Source organism: Convolutriloba macropyga, chromosome 7 (genome assembly GCF_964194025.1).
Source record: "Convolutriloba macropyga chromosome 7, txConMacr16.3, whole genome shotgun sequence".
Classification (NCBI taxonomy): Eukaryota; Metazoa; Xenacoelomorpha; order Acoela; family Convolutidae; genus Convolutriloba; species Convolutriloba macropyga.
In genome coordinates, this window is record NC_134474.1 from 33,716,948 (window position 1) to 33,735,100 (window position 18,153).

General features: G+C 35.1%; 1 protein-coding gene across 3 annotated transcripts in view; it reads right to left on the bottom strand.

Annotated features, from left to right (window-relative positions):
• LOC142342798 (dynein axonemal heavy chain 3-like) overlaps positions 1-18,153 on the bottom strand; it is a 160,143-nt gene that overhangs the window by 99,442 nt on the left and 42,548 nt on the right. For all 3 annotated transcript variants that reach the window (XM_075394375.1, XM_075394374.1, XM_075394376.1), the window contains exons 14-23: positions 17,664-17,762; positions 15,129-15,261; positions 14,514-14,722; positions 14,096-14,187; positions 13,764-13,878; positions 7,587-7,757; positions 7,276-7,393; positions 6,706-6,850; positions 527-830; positions 52-271 (exon numbers count right to left, since the gene is read on the bottom strand). In XM_075394375.1, the coding sequence (XP_075250490.1) occupies positions 52-271; positions 527-830; positions 6,706-6,850; positions 7,276-7,393; positions 7,587-7,757; positions 13,764-13,878; positions 14,096-14,187; positions 14,514-14,722; positions 15,129-15,261; positions 17,664-17,762 (1,606 nt within the window). The remainder of the gene's footprint in view (positions 1-51; positions 272-526; positions 831-6,705; positions 6,851-7,275; positions 7,394-7,586; positions 7,758-13,763; positions 13,879-14,095; positions 14,188-14,513; positions 14,723-15,128; positions 15,262-17,663; positions 17,763-18,153) is intronic.

The following is an 18,153-nucleotide window of genomic DNA, read 5'->3' on the forward strand; positions in this document are numbered from 1 at the left end:
AAGTTCAGACGTTCAAGTTCAGACGTTGTTATAAATGTGTTTGATAATTACCGTGGACGTCAATGACAATCAATGCACCCAATGAGATCCTAGTGCCAGGTTCCAAAGGGCTTCTGACCAGTCGCACGATATCATTGATTTGTTCATTACATTTCTGATAGTACTTGTCAAGTCCTCCTGGAGTCCTGAGAGCTTCCTCAACCTCCATAGTCCAGTAGGTCTGAGACACGCAGAGCACAACTTGTCCTGGCCATTGTTTCACCCACTGGACCTGTGATCAAATTGGTGGGGTCGGTTAAAATATCATTTTATCTCGCAATTTCGAATTCAAAAATCATCAGATCTTTGTAAGATTTTCTTTTGATCATCTCATAGCTCATGAAAAACTAAAATTAACGCTTTATGTCGGATGCGGCTCTATCATTTTCGTCACATGTTAAGCCCATGAAAGCTTTTGTTTTGTACGTACATCGAATAACCAACAACTTCTCAAATCACACAAATTCTAACCGAAAGAACAACTTACTCGTTCAACTGTGGCATACGCTTCTACAGCATCACCAATAATCTTTGAAATGCTTTTCAGCATCATCTCCTGAACTTGGATCAGCCATTTTTCCACCATTCCTTTGGCTTTAGCAGGCACAATGGTTCCAACAAACGGCACGTTCTCTTTCTCAGATGATATCATGCCTAGGATTTCTTGCTCGTCCGTGAAGTCAAGTTTTGCTATACCTTCAAAGCATTTTTTGAGATGTGGTTGTACTCGAAGAGGGTCTTTAGTTTCTGACAGGATTTCGAGAAGCTCGTCATTTGAGAGGAAGAAGAACCTTAAAAATCACATAATTTTTGAAGAATTAAAAAGAAAAATCAAGCTCACGGTCAAAATTTAAAGCAGGACCACAGAAAACATCGCCCACAAATAGCCGCCGTTGAACCCACTAGCCGGCGTTGGGATTGAAAAAATTAGAAAAAAGAGAAAAATTGTCAACAATTTTTTCGAAGAACTAAAAGCGCTCTAATTTCTACTGCAGTTGCAAAAGGTTAGATAAATATTGTGAATTACGTCTTTAACTTTCGATAACTCAATGCGGTAGGTCTTCGAACATCAAGTCTCAGAGCCCAGGCTTTATTGTTCCGACCCCACTTGTGGGGGAAGGAACTATATACTCAAATGGGTTTTTTTTTTTTTGTTCAGTGAATTTTGGCCGATCGATATATTCGTCGTAGAGAAATGTGAGTGGTATCATTAAAAAGCTGGTCCAGCGTAGAATTCAAAAGTAAAAAGATTTTTTTGAATTTCGTTTTTTTCGAGGAGTTATCGAGGATTGAAGTTTTGTGTGAACAATGGGATCTTTAGCATGATTGTTCACTTTTAGTACAATTTTCTTCAAACTAAGATCTTTTTTACGAAAACATTAATTCAAATTTCTATAAAAAGAATAAATTTTGAGTTCGTAAAAGTTGAATGCAAGGCGATAGAAAGACTAGTTCTGGTCTCATAGGGAAGTTCACTATCAAAAAAAAATCGAACTCTAATTGAGAGCCCTTTTTTTAATAAAACATTTCTCTTTTTTGCTTTTTTAAGTCACCTAGAGACAAGTCACATTTTATATCGACGTTCTATTAATGACAAAACTCCTTTATAGTCGAATGAAGCGCAATGAACAAAAAACGTCGTTTTCAAGGAATTGCTCATGTTTTTTTTTGGCTTCGATTCTGAGTTTTCGTAATTTTGAATGAAATTTTGAATTTCTTTTTGAAGTTTTACTATTTTTTTTGGAGTCCTATGGTAGGGATTCATTGACTAACAGTGCAATATGTTCCATAATGAGCATTAAGTGAACATGTCTATTTCATTGAGGGGGCGGCTAATGGCTGTTAAGACTTAAAAAATAATTTTTCGAATTTTTTTTTGAATATTAAAGAATCATAATCTTATTATAGTGAATTGTAAGTCAGTCCAGGGGTGAGAGCACCCTCTTCCTTCCTACTGCAACCAAAATTAAACTGGTTAGCGGTTTTATCTTCTATCTATTGGTTATATAACTTCAATGACAAAAAATTTCAATTTTTTAAAATTTTTTTTGGATTTTTACGTATTATTGGTTACTTTTGAAATCTTATCACATTATCCAAATATTGACAGTTCCCATTAGCTTAAAAACGATGTTCTGTGGATGACCAATAAAAATTTTAAACAAAAATTTATGGTTTAAATGGCTTCGACACGTTCTTCTTTCACTTTTCTACTGATTTTTTGGTTTTCTCCTGTTTTTTTTTGTTGTTTTAATAGTCATTATACTTACTGTGATCTCATAATGAATACCTATGCATGACAAACATAAATGTACTGCCACCGGGGCATCTTTGAGCGTTTTTATTGACTTCCGTTGAAAGCTATTGAATTTAATGTCTGTTAAAATAAAAATCATTTTTCGAAAATTTTATTTGAACAATAACAATTCCTAAATTTTTCTTGAACTGTTAGTGAGTTTCAGTATTGACTGGACCCACTTGCTTTTTACTGCGACTAAAAATATTCTGTTTAGCTGTTTTATCTTCTAGCTATTGGTTATATGACTTCAATGACAAAGATTTCAATTTTTTTAAATTTTTTTTTTGGATTTTTTGAATTATTGGTCACTTTTGAACTCTTTATCACATTATCCAAAGATTATTGTAATCCAATTGGCTTAGAGAGGACGTTCAGTGGATCACAGAGAAAATTTTCAGAGAATAGCTAATGGTTTAATTGTCTTCGACACTTTCTTCTCGCATTTTTCTACTGAATTTTAGTTTTTGCTGTTTTTGTTATTGTTTTCTGTCATAAGACTTATTGTGATGTCTTTTTAACTATCTATGCATGACAGACATCATTTTCCTCCCTATGGGTTATATCTGAGCATCGTCATTGAGCTCCGATGAAAGATTGAGTTTACTGGCTGTTAAGGGTTTAAAAATAATTTTTCGAAACTTTTTTGAAATTCAACCATTCCTAATTTTTTTTCGTGAATACTCTTGGTCATTGTTGGTTCTAACAGAATCCATTTCCGTTCTACTATAGCCAAAATTAATCTGGTTGGCGGTTTTATCTTCTACCTATTAGTTTTAAAACATCAATGCCACGAGAATTCATATTTTTTTGGGTACTTTATTTTGTTTTTCGATCCTTTTGAAATCTTATCACATCATCTTACTGCTGAGAGTCCCTATTGGTTTAGGGAAGAAGTTCAACGGATCATAAATAAAGTTTTCAGGGAAGAGCTTATGATTTGAGTTGCTTCGACATTTTCTTCAGGCACTTTTCTACTGAATTCGTGGTTTTTGCCTCTCTCTGTTGTTGTTTTCATAGTCATTAACTTGTTGTAAGGTCTTATTGATGAAATACGATTGGCAAAAAAACTTATTGTCCCCTCGAGGCATCATTTATTGTATATACTGGCTTCCGTTGAAGGCTAATGAATTTAATGGCGTTGATAATACGTGTTTTCCCGCAATTTTCGTGCGTCTAATGTATTTGTTTATATTTGTTGATTTTTTGAAATTATATTGATAAAAAAGGTTTTCCCATTGCTCCTGAAAAATTAATTTAAAATTGAAGAGTGTTTAGTGAAAAGTTCATTTTTTTAATGCCTTCGACCCTTTTGTCGCTCAATTTTTTTTCCTGAATTCGCTGTTTTTGTTCTTTAGGTAGCCGTAAATTGCTCACAGATCTCATAGGCTTGTAATTGAGGACTGAATGAATGATGTTGCTCGAAACATTCAGTATATAGCGAATAGGTTCCTTTCGTCAAATTTAACTTCTATTCATCAATCAGATGTCCCATCGAATTTCGTGTATTTCAAGAAATAACATATATTGATATTATGTGCCACTGTTGTTTCGTTTTTCTGAACGTTTATTGAATGGCCATTTTTTGCGTTTCTTTTTCTCTTCCTTCAGAACAATCGCGTAATAACAGATCCCAATGGTTTTTAAATGTGGCCCAAGTAAACTTATTTAATCTTTCAGTATAAATCCTTCAACTGAAATAGCAGAAATAACAACTGAATTAAAAATACATATTCAGATGATAGGTATTGATTTTAATGGTAGCAAAGGTTTGTGTTTTCGCAAATCGTTTGTAATTTTTTGAGTTTCTCTTTAGTTTGTTTCTATGGCATAGTCTGACCACAGACGGGTGCTTTTGGTTTTGTAATGACTTTTTAGTAATTTATCAAGGATTTTTTTATTAAAAACCAATGTTTTTTAAGATTTTTGAATTTTCTTGGTGCAAAAAATGTTGATTAATTTTTAAGTTTCGCCTCACTGTTCGTTCTTTTTGTCGGCTTGTTACCTAGTCTCGTTAAGAAAACTTTTCATCTGCTGTATAGTTAGTAAAAGGTAAACTTGTGTAGTTAAGGTTTTATCTGACTGCATTTTGACGTTGTTACCAGGTGCTTTTAAATTTAGATATTCATTTTTTGCCGCCAAAATTTTGTTGGTGCTATTTTTTTTCTAGTCTCTTCAATGTCAGGTCACGTTGGTGCTGTAATGAAGCATGGCATTAGTAATTCAATTAGTAGATAGAATGTGTAACGATTGTTTTAAACTCAAACATCTATTTTTGTTATCTCTTGATTTGGTTGACATTTTAGTCAAAAATGTAGATGAGCTCGGGTCGGAACATCATGTGCGAACGCACATTAACGAGCCGCCTTGTTAGTTTAACCTGTTTCTTGATATCACTTTTTGACCTTGAAGGTATTCGGATAAATTTGCTGAAGTGATTGTAAACTCAGTGATCAAAAGAAAAAAACGAATTAAAAAATAACGACATGCCAACTCATGACAACTCTTGAACTACAATCGAAAGAATTGAATTGAGTAATGACTCAAACATCACCATATTTCAATGAAAATCAGTAAATTTCTAGGACAGTCAACAAAACATATGACCCTAAAAGCGCAAAAACAAGCAAAAAGTAAAGAATTTATTTAAAAACAGTTAAAAAAATTTCATTTTTTTTCTAAAAACCAGAGTTATAAAGATTCTCGATAATAATATGAGTTTATACAACTATTGATGCTACGGTCTTAGAATGCAGAAAACGACCTTGCAGAAACCAAAGAGAGGCAAAATGAAAAAGGGTGCAAAACAAAAAGTTTGGCAAAAATCAATCCATCTGAAAAAATGGAACAGTCAAAGTAAAAAAACACGTAACTATATCATAAAACCCTTATCAACAGCATAGCATGCCCTATTATGGAAATTAATAAATTGACACAAATACGCCAGGCCATAGAAACCTGTTGAGACTAAACGGCAAGACCACAAAAGCAACAAAAAATTAATTTTTGAAAACAATTGCATCGTTTTCATAAATAATAACAACAATCTATGGAAGCAAACCAATAATTGAATGCCTCATTATCAAGAAATAACACTTTCCACTAAGGAGACTAAGTCTTAAGTCAACAAGATAAACAAAAAATACGGGCAAACTAGAAAACTAAAAACAAACTTTTTGAAACTAATCAAATCAATTTTGTCTTATTAGCAGCCGAATAGACCTGTCACTAATGAGATCAAGCGACAACACAGCAAAAAGAACAACAAATACGAGCTAAACATGTTAGCTAATGTTTTATGAAAAATAACGTCAAATTTGTAGACGCCAATCACTGCGCGAAATTTTACTTTAAGAACTATTTCATGCCAACAAATGGCGTCAAAGTAATGAAAAGTAACAAATACGCATTGAAAAATTCAAAGAATTTTAAATCGATCGAATTAGAATACACTGGTTGTGTGTTTTAGCACTCAGATGAAAAAATAGGTGAAACTGCCGCACGTGGAAAAAATTCCCCGCAAAAACTTCACAGACCAACTTCTCATTGTTTTAAAAGACTCAGGAATGGACGCAGAGTAAAAATTTAGCCACAGGAAAATACTCATTAAAATAAATAAAATTTGTCACTCCATCGCAATAATTATTCTGGAAAAAGGCGAAAACTAAAATTAGGAAAACAAAAACTCATAACGTTTTCCTCAAATAGCATTTACTGGACAGAACGCGTCTCAAGCAATACGGAAGGGCAAGGCAATGCAAGGTAAGGCGAGCGCAATTTTCTGTTCTCGTCGGCAATTTAAAACAGTTATATAGTTTTAACTTTCCTTGTTCTAAGTAAGTAGCCCTGAACTATATTAAAAACCAATGAACAAAAAAACGCTCCCTTCTTTGTGCTGTTCAATTTCTTTAGCAGTTTGACTTAAACTTTTTTGACGCGTTTTACTTGCTGTTTAAATGTTTCAAATACACTCCAGCATAATTACCGATCAAACAAAACACTCCACCGATCAAAAAATACTCTTCGAGTCGTAAAAAAAAGACAGTGCGTCAATACAATCCAAGGAGAGCGCCTAAATATTAGCCATCCAGAGGCTGACGGCGGCAATTGATAAAGATCAAAAAATCATTGACTGTGTACAAACGGATTACTTAAACTCTCCAGGAGCTATTCACAACATTGCCCCTCTATTGGGCCGAATAACGAATCGAAGACACAATTGACAAAACAGGACGCCTTATTTTATTCAGATAATAGAATCTGATAAACAGGATTAACCTAAAAGTTTGAACCATAAGTTTAAAAAAATATGGTTAAATTGAGAGCTTGAGTTTTAGACAAGGCAACGGTATTGTTAATAGGTTTGAAACCTGGGGAAGAAGAGTCGTTTCTTTTCCAGGTAATCATTGAGTCCCTTTTGAATTTCATCCAGCAGTTTGTTGGCTTCCGTCAGTCTGCCCAACATATTGGACTGGTTTGTGGCCGCCAGTACGTGAGTATCCTTTATTGATTGACCTTTAAAAAAATTCAAAGCGGTGTCAAAAGTTTACAAAAAGCCAATAACAAAGCCATAGTTGTGTGCAAGTTCATAGATCTTCAATGCTTCGCCAAATGATGCAATGTGCAATATAGACAGTTTTAGTGCTCTTTCAGCAGAGTATTTAATTTTACCGAGTCGTTTCATTGGCACTGATAATGAAATTGAAGATGAACAAATATATTTATGACAGAAACTAATGAAATATTCCTGACCACCAAAACTTTCTGAACATTTTAAGCTGCACCGTCCTCAAGAAATCCTATAAAATTAAAGTTTTCAATTTTGTTAACTTACTGATATGAAAGGAAATATGACCTCCTCGAATACTTGAGAATCTATACTGAATCAGGAAATTTAGTCAAAACTATGACAAAAAGATTTATTAAAAGATAAAATGTACCCTGGATATCTCTCCAGTAGGTGTCCACGATTCCAAATTTGCGACCCTCTTCAGGCATCTGGGCTATAATGTCCTCTGAGGAGAAGATGGGTTCCAGATACAGCCACGTCGCTTGACACTAAACATACAAGTGTACAACCCCAACATTTACATATTCATGCAACGTTGATACAACGTTGAACGTTGCATGGTTAGAGCCGATGTCCTTACACGGCAAATTTTTAATGCGCTGAAGATGGTCTTTTTTATTCAAAATAAACTTCCAGTTGATTTGTCAAACAAATCCCAGAAGATCCAGAAAGCAAACTAACCTTCAACCACTGGTCGAGGATGTCCTGTATGAGGACTAGTCTGTCAGCCCACGCTTTCATCTCATCCTCCATGAACTTGACAAAAGGAGAACCACACATGGTCTGTGCCTTCACTATGTGGTCATCCAGCAACATCTGGATGTCATCTATTGCTGACAAGATTGAGACGCCCTTGAAAGAACCCATTCATGAAAAAATTATTAGCAGAGTTGTAACGAAAAATCAGCGATCAGGTTAATGAGTATCAAAGGGGAAGATACCTCAAACTGGTATTTATTCAAATTATACCAATTTGAGCGTCTTTATTGTTGCGGCATCACACGCTGACCGAATGAACTTAAAACTGGCCTAATTCTGTGTTGATATTGATGCATTGATAATTTCGGATAAGAAAACTTATGGATGATGAATGTAAAACTATAGAACATTTGAAACTGGATATAGAAATGAACTCAAAGATGGAAAAACTCTTATCTTTACAAAAAGGTCAGCATTGGTTATTGGTAACTAATTAAAAGGGCAGCATTGCCTTTCCCAAAACTATGTGTTTCCCTGGGTCATTAAGTTTGCCAATAATCGTAGGCCGAGATATTGAATAGCGGTTCCGGTCAGTCATCACCCACTGCGTTATTGTCAAATTTCAGGTGAAAGATATTGTCGCATTGCTTACTGATTTTGTATTAAAGCTATAGTATTATTGTACTCAAATGCCAGCTTTCGCTGAGAAGTTCAAACAAAGAAGTTTTATAGGGAGAGCTTAGGCTTAAGTCTTTGGGGGACTCTCCTGGGGTAAAAGCCCCGAACAACCCAAGCTCGTCTACTGTTGGAACAGTTTGACTACAATTTCTTGTTTTTTTTTAAGAAAAGAGTTTATCCAAAAAATTACGTAGACCATTTGAGGACCGGAAAACGGTTTTATAGACGTAAAACAAAATTTCAACTTTCTTGTACTTTGGACTCCTAAATTTTTGCAATCTCAAAGAAAATAGATTTTTGAGGTAACAATTAACAATGAACTATAGTACATATTGAAAAAAAATAGTAACAAAATAGTTTAAAGCCATGCACATGCACTTGTAGGTCCGTTGTAGGAACGCGCACAATCTTCTAGCAAGGTCCTGTTTTAAAAACAGAGCGCAAAAAAGACGGCTAATTTCAGTTTTTACAAACAATTTTCAAATTTTTCAAAACATTTTTACGAAACATTCGCCAAAAAACAAAAAAAAAATGTAAACCCACAACCGTTCTGAAGAGCTGAATTAAGCTCTGAAATTTACGAATGTAACTCTCTCTAAAAATACACTTTGGGAGCTCTAATTGTTGTTGTTCTTCTGACCTCATGTAATGAGGGAAGCAACTATAAGTTAGCCTGCTGGCTTTTTCGCCAAACCCTTGATCGCCGCAAGATATGAATATTATCATTCAAAAAACCGTATAGAGTAAAAAAATGCAAAAGGTTTATATTATGGTCTTGCTGAGAAAATATGAGGTTTTCTTAAAAATATAAGTTTTCCTTGGAACGTACGGAAACACTGGACGAAATTGACGAACATTTCAGAATTCAATCAAATAAGATTTAGGAAATAAGGTTTTCATATCCTGCTGTTTTCGCTTTCTTTTTAATTCTTGCTTTTAATATAGATTGTGTTCCCCATCGAATAAGGGTTGGCTTGATTTGCATAGAACTTGCGCTGAAAAGCTTTTGATTTTGATGACTTTGAGAACGCCGCGTGAACAAATGCGCGAATCTCCTTGTTGTTCCGACCCAATTTATTGGGGGGGGGGGAGGAACTACATACTCAAATGGTTTTCTGCTCAGTCAATTTTGGTCGATCGATATGATCATCGCAGAGAGTTGTGAGTGGTATCATCAGAAAACCCGTCCAGCGTAGAATATGGAAAAAAAGATTTTTTTTTATTTTTGCCTTTTACAGAGAGCTATCGTGTCGATGTTGAAAATTTTGTGAATAGGAGACGATATTCCAAAATTTTTGTTGACATTCTCCGTATTTTTGATCACATTTTTGTGAAATTTGCTTATTTATGTTAAAATTCTTAACAATAGCGGGATTGATTTAATCTTTAAAGATAGAGGAGGTTTGCTGAATTGTTCGATCCAAGTTTTTCAGCTAGAATTTATGCTAAATTTCTCAATTTTTTCGTCACAAATGGGACAAAACATGTTTTTAGCCCACTTTTTTTAAAGCTGCCGTAAGTACACAACTTGAAACTGCGCTCATGTTTCTTGTAAGCTCAAAAAGAGAGCTAGCTGTACTCCAACTGCCTTTAAGAGTCTTCTGGAAATGTAATCTTGCGAGCTTTTCGCAAATTTAAACACAATAATTATACAAAATGCATTATTCATATTTGATATACGAGAACAGATCGACTCCAAATTGATCTATTTTGCAACCAATTGAAAATTTGATTGTTTTTTTAGACAAGCAGCAAAATCAGGGCTGATCTTGATCTCAGCATGGATCCTTACTATAAAAAAAATAGAATTTAATGGGGCGCGGCCTTTTTTTTAATGTATATCCGCATTTAATGATTTTATGTATATTACTGACAAGAGTTTCAAATCAGGAATCAATTTATGACAAACACTTTTCACGAAAAAGAGGCCCAAGAAACATCAATTATATTTTCAGAGTTAAGCTTATGGTTTTCATGGCTCTGACCAATTGCTTTTGTAAAATTTTATGGACTTCGTATGTTTTGCATTCAATTGTAATACTTTTGAAGTCCAATGACTTACTCTCTCCAGTCAATGATCCAATTGGTTTATTATGAGGTATAATTGAATCTAGACAATGCTTTCAGTTCTTATCTATTGCCTCTTATGACTTTGAAAAAATTTGTTCACAGAAAATGTTGGTGAATTTTTGAACCTTGCCACTTTCATCTTATTTCTCTCAGTTTCTGGCGTAGTCTCGTTAAGAACATGCGGAGACTCATTTCCTGTGAGTTTTAAATCAATGTCTGTAACGGTTTTATATTTAACTAATGATTCCTTTGTTTTGATACTACGAAATTTCATTTTTTAAATATTTTTGAGCAAACTGCAAAATTTATAAGTTCATTTTGTTTCCCTGTCAAGTTATCACATTATTGACAAGTCCAATGGAGGGAAAGCATAGTTGGGAAAATGCACAGCAGTGAAAAAAGGGCTTATCTGAATATGTTACATGTTTTTGTTGAATATTTTGTGCTTTTGGGCTGAGACACAGTTCTCTCGCAAAATTAAGTGAATTTTCTTGGCCTTCTTGTCTTTCTTTTTGTTGTTGCAAAACAAACACTTGATACTCATATGTCTGAAGTGCTTCCCCAGGGAAAATAAAAGAACCTATTTCAAGATTTCATTTTAAAACTATTTGTTTAAATAACTTTCAAATTAACTTTTAAGAAAAATTTTTTTTTCAACTGTCTCCCTTTTGCTCTCAATTTCATCACCGAGTAAAGCAATCTCACTAATAAAGAGTCTCAAAGATTTTTATCGATTCAAACATTTTCTCTGTTAGTTATATATTTTGACTGATGGCTTAGACCATTTAATTTCAGTAAAAAAATTTCGAGATTTATATACGGTTCAATTCTTGGGTTTCCTTTTGCTGTCATTTCTCCGTAGTCGTTTCATAAGGAAGAACCGTTGATGTTCGCATAAAAAGCAAGTGATGCCTTACAGTTCTTGAAGTTAACATCACATAAATACAGTGCCCTGAATACCGTGGCTTTGGCTTCTGCATGTATTTACTGTTATTTTATAGTCTCGTGACTTAATCTCATTAGGAACAGGCCTAATTGGCTTTTTGAGGTGTTGTAATTTAATCCATCTCTTTTTGAAACCTTATGTCTGTTATAACTTTTGAAAACATTTGTTTTCAAAAACATCTTTGCATTTTTGAGCTTCGCCATTTTTTTCAGTCGATTTGTAGCTAAGCCTCGGTAAAGACGGGTCATAACCCATTTTCAGTGAGCAAAAATTTTATTTTATACCTATTTTAATTTCAATCATTTGTTTCTTGGCTTTGTTACTACTGTTACTACAAGATTTTATAAAAATGTTTAAGATTTTTGCTATATATTTCTACATTTAAAAGAAATTTTGTTTTCTTTTTAAATTATAACAATAATGGTAGGTCCCATTGGCTTAGAAATATTGCGCAATGGAACATTTTTGATGCTCTTAGTGACAAGTTTATGGTTTTAACGGCTTCACTATCATTTTCGCTAAGTTGATTTAATTTTGCCGGTATTTGTCCTTTTGGTAGTCGTATGACGTACACTAGATAAAAACAGGTGTCAATTGCTTCCAATGGACATATAAACGAACATTTCCCTAACTTCAGTTAATATCTAACGATAATAATCATTTTGATCTTAATTGTTTCCAAAATAGAAACCTTTTTTCGAAATCCGAACCTTTTTGCTCTTTTTTGTCGACCTGTTATCCAGTCGATTGAGGACAGGTCCCAAATCCTTTCTAATGAAGTATAGGTTAATTAGTTTTGTTTAGGTTATCTGATGCGAGTTTGATTTTGCTATGATTCTTTAATAGAGACACCGAGTTTTGGTCCTGATTAATGTTTGTTTGTTGATTTTTATTATTGTCTCTTCCAGTAGTCCTACAAAGAACAAGTTTCATCGGCCCTCTAACGTGGCATCGTTTTTTTTTCATTAGTGGTTTATTGAGCGATATGTATGTTTTTTATAGTTTTCTATCTCTTCATCATTTGGTAGCCTATTAGGTCAAGAATGTGGATGAGCGGGGTCGGAAAATTATGTGCGTATGCACATTACCGGGCCTCCGTGTTTATTCTATACTGAACGTCAAATTAAGTTAGCAACCCCTAGTTTTACGATGATGTAGTTGGATGGAGTGCGTCAAGTTTACATTGGGGTATCTGGTAAGTTACGTTACGCATTATCTGAACTTCATAAGCAGGCAAGACCACCAGCCAAGGGGATCAATTATGTAAAAATGTTCTCCGAAATTTGACTCTGAAGATGTAGTAATATTGCGTCGAAATTTAAATGTGGGGTGCTAAATCTAGCGGGTGCTAACTTACGTTTGATGTTCAGTATAGGTTGCTCTCCATTTGTACATTTGATATGCGTTCGGGGTATTAATGGTCCTAGAAGTTTATGTGCTCGAGACTTCCGTTCATTACCGAAATTTTCCCCGTTATGTTAACGGTTGTTTCGACACCAACGCAGCTTAGGTGAAAGAAGATTAATGTCATCTGTGGCCTGCGAGACTATTTCAAATAGATACATAGGTCTCTGCGACAGTCTTAAAGTTGCAGAGAACTTTCTACGCATACGAACGCCAGCTTTCTTGCTGAGATTTTTGATTGATTGGCGTTTGATGAGTAGATTTGGACCGTTGAGATAGCTTGATGACTTTTTATCAAGTGCAACAAAACAAAGTGCTGCCGATTTAAATTAATGGAATGTCACGAAAAATTTGGAATGTCATATTCATTTTTTAACAGAACCCAGACTGTTTTGCAGCCGTTTAAAACTCCATCAAACATACCTATCAATAGCTTCACGCAACTTACAGATATTACTGACAGGAAGAAGGATGTTCAATACACGTTCTAATCACAATTAAATTTTAACATCGAAAATCTGTAGGTTTTATGTCACTCACAACCAGACACCCTGGAAAACGATCTGGATTGTTCATGCAAAATGCAAGCTCTCATGCGACGCTGAAGAACGCAGTGAATTCTTTTACACGGTAATTGCCTTCAATTTTATCAAATTCCCCAGATTTGTATATGTGGACGCTCAAACCATTTCTAAGTGGACATATGGCCAATGAATATTTTAAAAGAGAGCCACAGTAAATATTCCCACCCATGTGTATAATTGATGAGAGTTTCCTTTTGACAAGAGCGGATGCTGAATAAGCGAAGCTGTGGTGTCAAAACAAGACATTGATTGATCAAAAATTTATGAATGTTTTGATTCATGATGGAAACATAATAATAAACACGAAAGAAGCCAGCATGACTTAAAAGCTGAATGAGCAAAAACATATCCGTTCAAATATTTTTCTTTGTTCACGTTGAATCAAAAATTTCTCACCTGTTTTCAATAAATCAATTTGGCATAAAATCGTCAAACGAAAAACAACACATTGAGAATGAAGGATAGAAGTTCGCTTACCGTTTCTCTGTAGGGAATCATTTCAAACTTCATTTCTTTCCACTCGTTCTTCATCTTCTCCAGGGCTTTTTCCAGGGAGTATTCCTTTGAAGCACCGCCGGAGATCTCGTCAAGCCTAAAAATAAGTTTACAAGTTTAATTGGGTTGGAAAATCGTTCAAAAACTATCAAATGTATCAAAAAGTTATTTGTATCATAGATGTTATCGATGAATAAAACTGTATCATAATGATATTTAATAAACAAAGCTGTATTAAATTCACTAAAATTGAAACATCGCCGCGAAACAAGGATGAAGAGATGGTCAAAAATTTTGAGGAAAATAATTCGTACTTTTCGATGAATTTTCCGATGCCAGTTTCGACCATCTGGTAGAGAGTGGAGTCGGGCTCTGGCTTAATGTTGTACCCCACTATGTCACTCATCTGAAGCAACAAAATACATGCAACGGAGGAAACGGAAAAAAGTACCTTTAACACGAGAGACAAAAATCGTACACAGAAACAGCTTTCTTTTCTCTCTGCAGGGAAGAAAATAACCACATACAATTGCTATTATACTCTCTATAAATGAAAGGGCAAGTCTCAGTAATTGCACGTCGTATTAGACTCTACAAGGCCGTTACCAGCTAACAAACACATATTAGATTGAAATCTTAGGTTACAGTCCGATTGACAGTGAGAAAATCTTCAATTTCCGTTATATTTTAAGCACAAGAGAACATTAATTCGATATTTTAATATGCCAGTACCGATTTCCAGTGTCTATCTCTAAGTCCAGGGTTGCATATGACAGTGAGGATGGGGAGGAACTGTTTGAACTTGTCCACTTTGCTTTTCATCTGCACTGCCACCCTCTGGGGTCCCTGGTCCTGGATACTCTTGCTCAGTTTGTACAGGGTGCGCCAGATGGTGCTCACCTCCTCATTGATAGCCTCAGAATCCAGACCCAAGAAGGGACCTGAAAAGTCACCAGGAAAGAACGCGATAATTCTTCCCCTCATTGAATTGACCTCAATTACTTCCTGTTGTCGAAACCCAGTCGTCCGTTCAAAAAGGGTAATTATTAAAAGGTAGAATTGAATCAAGGCAGTATGCTAGTATTGTTACGATCACATGTAAAATTTCAATGTTTATATCATTGTTATGACGCGAGTTGTGATGTGATGCTGGTCACACTGCTAATTAAATATCCTCAAATACTACGGCAAACGTTTTAAAAAATATTTAAAAATTGAAAATTCCTGCGACTTTTTGAAAGCCCTGAAGGTCGTGAAAAATGAAATATTTCGACTTAACAAAAATTGTCTTGATTTAGTTCTTAACCATTGACTACATAAGAAAATATGACACTGGTTTCTAGTTACCGTTCATCCATTTCTCATTTGCGTTGTGGAAGTTGAGACTGTTGGTCCACAACTTGTCGAATGGATCCTTGAGGGCCACTATCTCATTTATCATCGGGAAGGCTGTCGTTTCCCACTCGAACAGCTTCTCTTCCTACTCACGAACAATCAAATTTAACAGTGACTTAAGTTAACTTCGATTAGTTAACAGTTAAGTTTTAATTACCAAACCACTAATTAACTATGTTTTGTTTTAAATGATTTTTATCCCTAAAATATTTCATATAAAGATGAGCGAAGAATGCGGTTAAGCGGGTTCGGAACATCAAGTGAACATCCGAAACCCAAAAAAAGTTCAAAACACTTGCACCTCAAGATAATACACATAATTTATACAGAATGTTCAACAGAGAATGTTCAACCACAAGTAATGTGTGTATAAGACAGATTTTGCATAGCTCTGTTTGTTAAAGAAAAAAGAAGTCCGTGTTTGAGCGCTTAAGATTAGCTTAATCAGTGCAATAAGGTGGCATAAAATTGCGCCGGTTGCATTAAAACCAGTGCCGGTCCATTTCACAGAGTAGGCCAAGTAAACTAAACCAGCAAAGTGAAAACATAACTGACTAAGGTCGGGCTAATTGCTCTCAACCGACCGGCGAGCGGTCGACTCCAGTGAGCTTCAGCTTAATTAAAGCGGCGTGAGGTGAGCGCAGCGGGAAGTTCACCACACCGGGGGCGGGCCTGGGCCAAAAGGGGGCAACGGTGGGAGGGAATCTTTGCCTGCACGGGGCCCTTACAGCCTGAACGATGTGCAGAGGTGGGGATTGGGGGGCTGATGTGGGGGACGGGCGGGGGATCAATTTCTAAGAACCGCCCTTCACACTATAAATATAAGTCGCCGAAACAGTTTCTGTTAATCACATAATCGGAGACTAGTGAGCTCAAAGGCTCTACGAGAACTCAATGCTCACTGGGCGCTACCTCTTTATCCCGTTTCAGAGGACGAAAAGTCAAATGGGTCCGACGAAAAATCGGCCAAGCGAAAAACTGCATAAAAGAGACAAACAGGATTATTATAATTGCTACAAACTTGGTTTGAGAGCAATTCACAATGATTTCCTAAAAATTGCAAGTTAAGTCATTTATGATTAAACATTTCTGCTATTATACTATTATTCAGCTTTAATGAGGGTAATAGATGATGACATCACGCCATAAAACAGCAGCTGAAGTGCGGCAAAGAGAAAGAGAGAGATATAGCTTGAGAGAGATTAAACGTGAACAAGAAAAAGAAGGAACAAAAACCCCGACCAAAACATAAAAAGAAGATAGGAATATTTTCAACGATGAGATTTGACTCTGCAACTTCTAGTTTTCTAGCCTTGATAGTAATTAAAGCATATAGAAAAAAAACTGAAAAAGGATAATTTAAAGAAGTTTCCAGATTTCGCAGTGGAAAATGTTCTGAACCTTTTTTTGTCTCTGAAGTTCTGCTATGATATCCATCTGCCAGACTCAGAAATTTTCGTTGGCCACTAATGATCCATAAAAAAATTTTACAAACAAACGCAAATTTTAACCAAATCTTGCTAAAAATCGTGATATTGATATCTTCAGAACGAATTCATTGTCCCAGGAGACTATCCCATATCCTTATTTTAAGCCTTAAATAGTTCTACTGGCTCATAAAGATCCATAAACCTGGAACAAGATAACAATTTTCAAAAAATTGAAAAATTTTTAAATTTAAATTTCATCAAAAAATTGCAAAAACTCGAGTCAATAAAATATTGATTAGCACTCCATTAGCTCCAAAAACCATGCAGCAACTTAATATCAAACCTTGGTGGAGGTTCTTGGGCCCCTGGTGCCGGAAAAAACAACAAAAATAAAAACAATCAAAAACTTGAAAAGGTTGCAAATATTTTAAAAAAAAAAGCTTAAACTCGTGATATTAAAATCTTGAAAACATTATAAGTTTTATCAATTTTTAATATTAAAAGTTGAAAACTATTCTATGGCCAAAAACATTTTCCAATAACTCAATATCAAACCCCAAAGGAGGTTTTGTGACAACTGAGGCTGAAGAAACCCGAATACTGACAAAGTCAAAAAAATTAAAGTTTTGTCAAAAAAGCTAAAATTCGTGATGTTAAAATCTTGAAAAACATTCCATTACATCTAGAAACTATGCAGTAACCTATTATCAAACTCTAGATGAGGTTCCTTGGCTCTTGAGTGGAGAAACCAAAACAAAACATTGCAACATTTTGGGCTCAAAAACACCTAAAAATTATCTTTTAACATTAAACTACGGCCTTCCCGGTAGCTTCATCAAACTTGGCACATGAAGAAGTACTAAACGCAGCTAATGGCATCTAATGAAACCTAATGCCCGCTAGGCGCTACCTGTTTATCCCGTTTTTGAGGACGAAAAGTCAAAAGCGTCAGACGAAAAAACGGTCAAGCGAAAAATCGCATAAAAAAGACTACATGACTAATACAATTGCTACAAACTTTGTTTGAGAGCAATTAATCAACAGACAAACTGATTACATCGTTAATTTGTTCTCCTTCATCTCTGCACGCCTCGATCAGTTTTTCCAACTCTTCCAGTTTTGCAACGTTCACCTCCATCTCGTCTTGACTCAGAATCTAACAATACATATCATTATTTCACACTCAAAGCAATCAAGCAACAATCTCAAGCAGCATACTTATTCACTCTGAAATCAACGTCGAGAGTTCACGGTGCAGTAAATGTAACGTTTATACAGACGACGTACAATATCTTCATCATCACTTACCCATACAGAATTACAAGAGTAAATCCGTACTTGACAATTGCAAATGCAAAGTCTAATATGCATTATTTCGACTCCGGATATGGATATTTTTTGTCTTTTGAAAAAGAGTTCACTCAAGTCTAGCAATTGTTAAATCAGACTTGATCCGAGTCTGAACAGCCAAAAAGTGGCTGATTTAGTTATTGCGGTTGCATTTAGACCTGCCCAGTACTGATTTACATTTGGAGTTGTGTACGGGT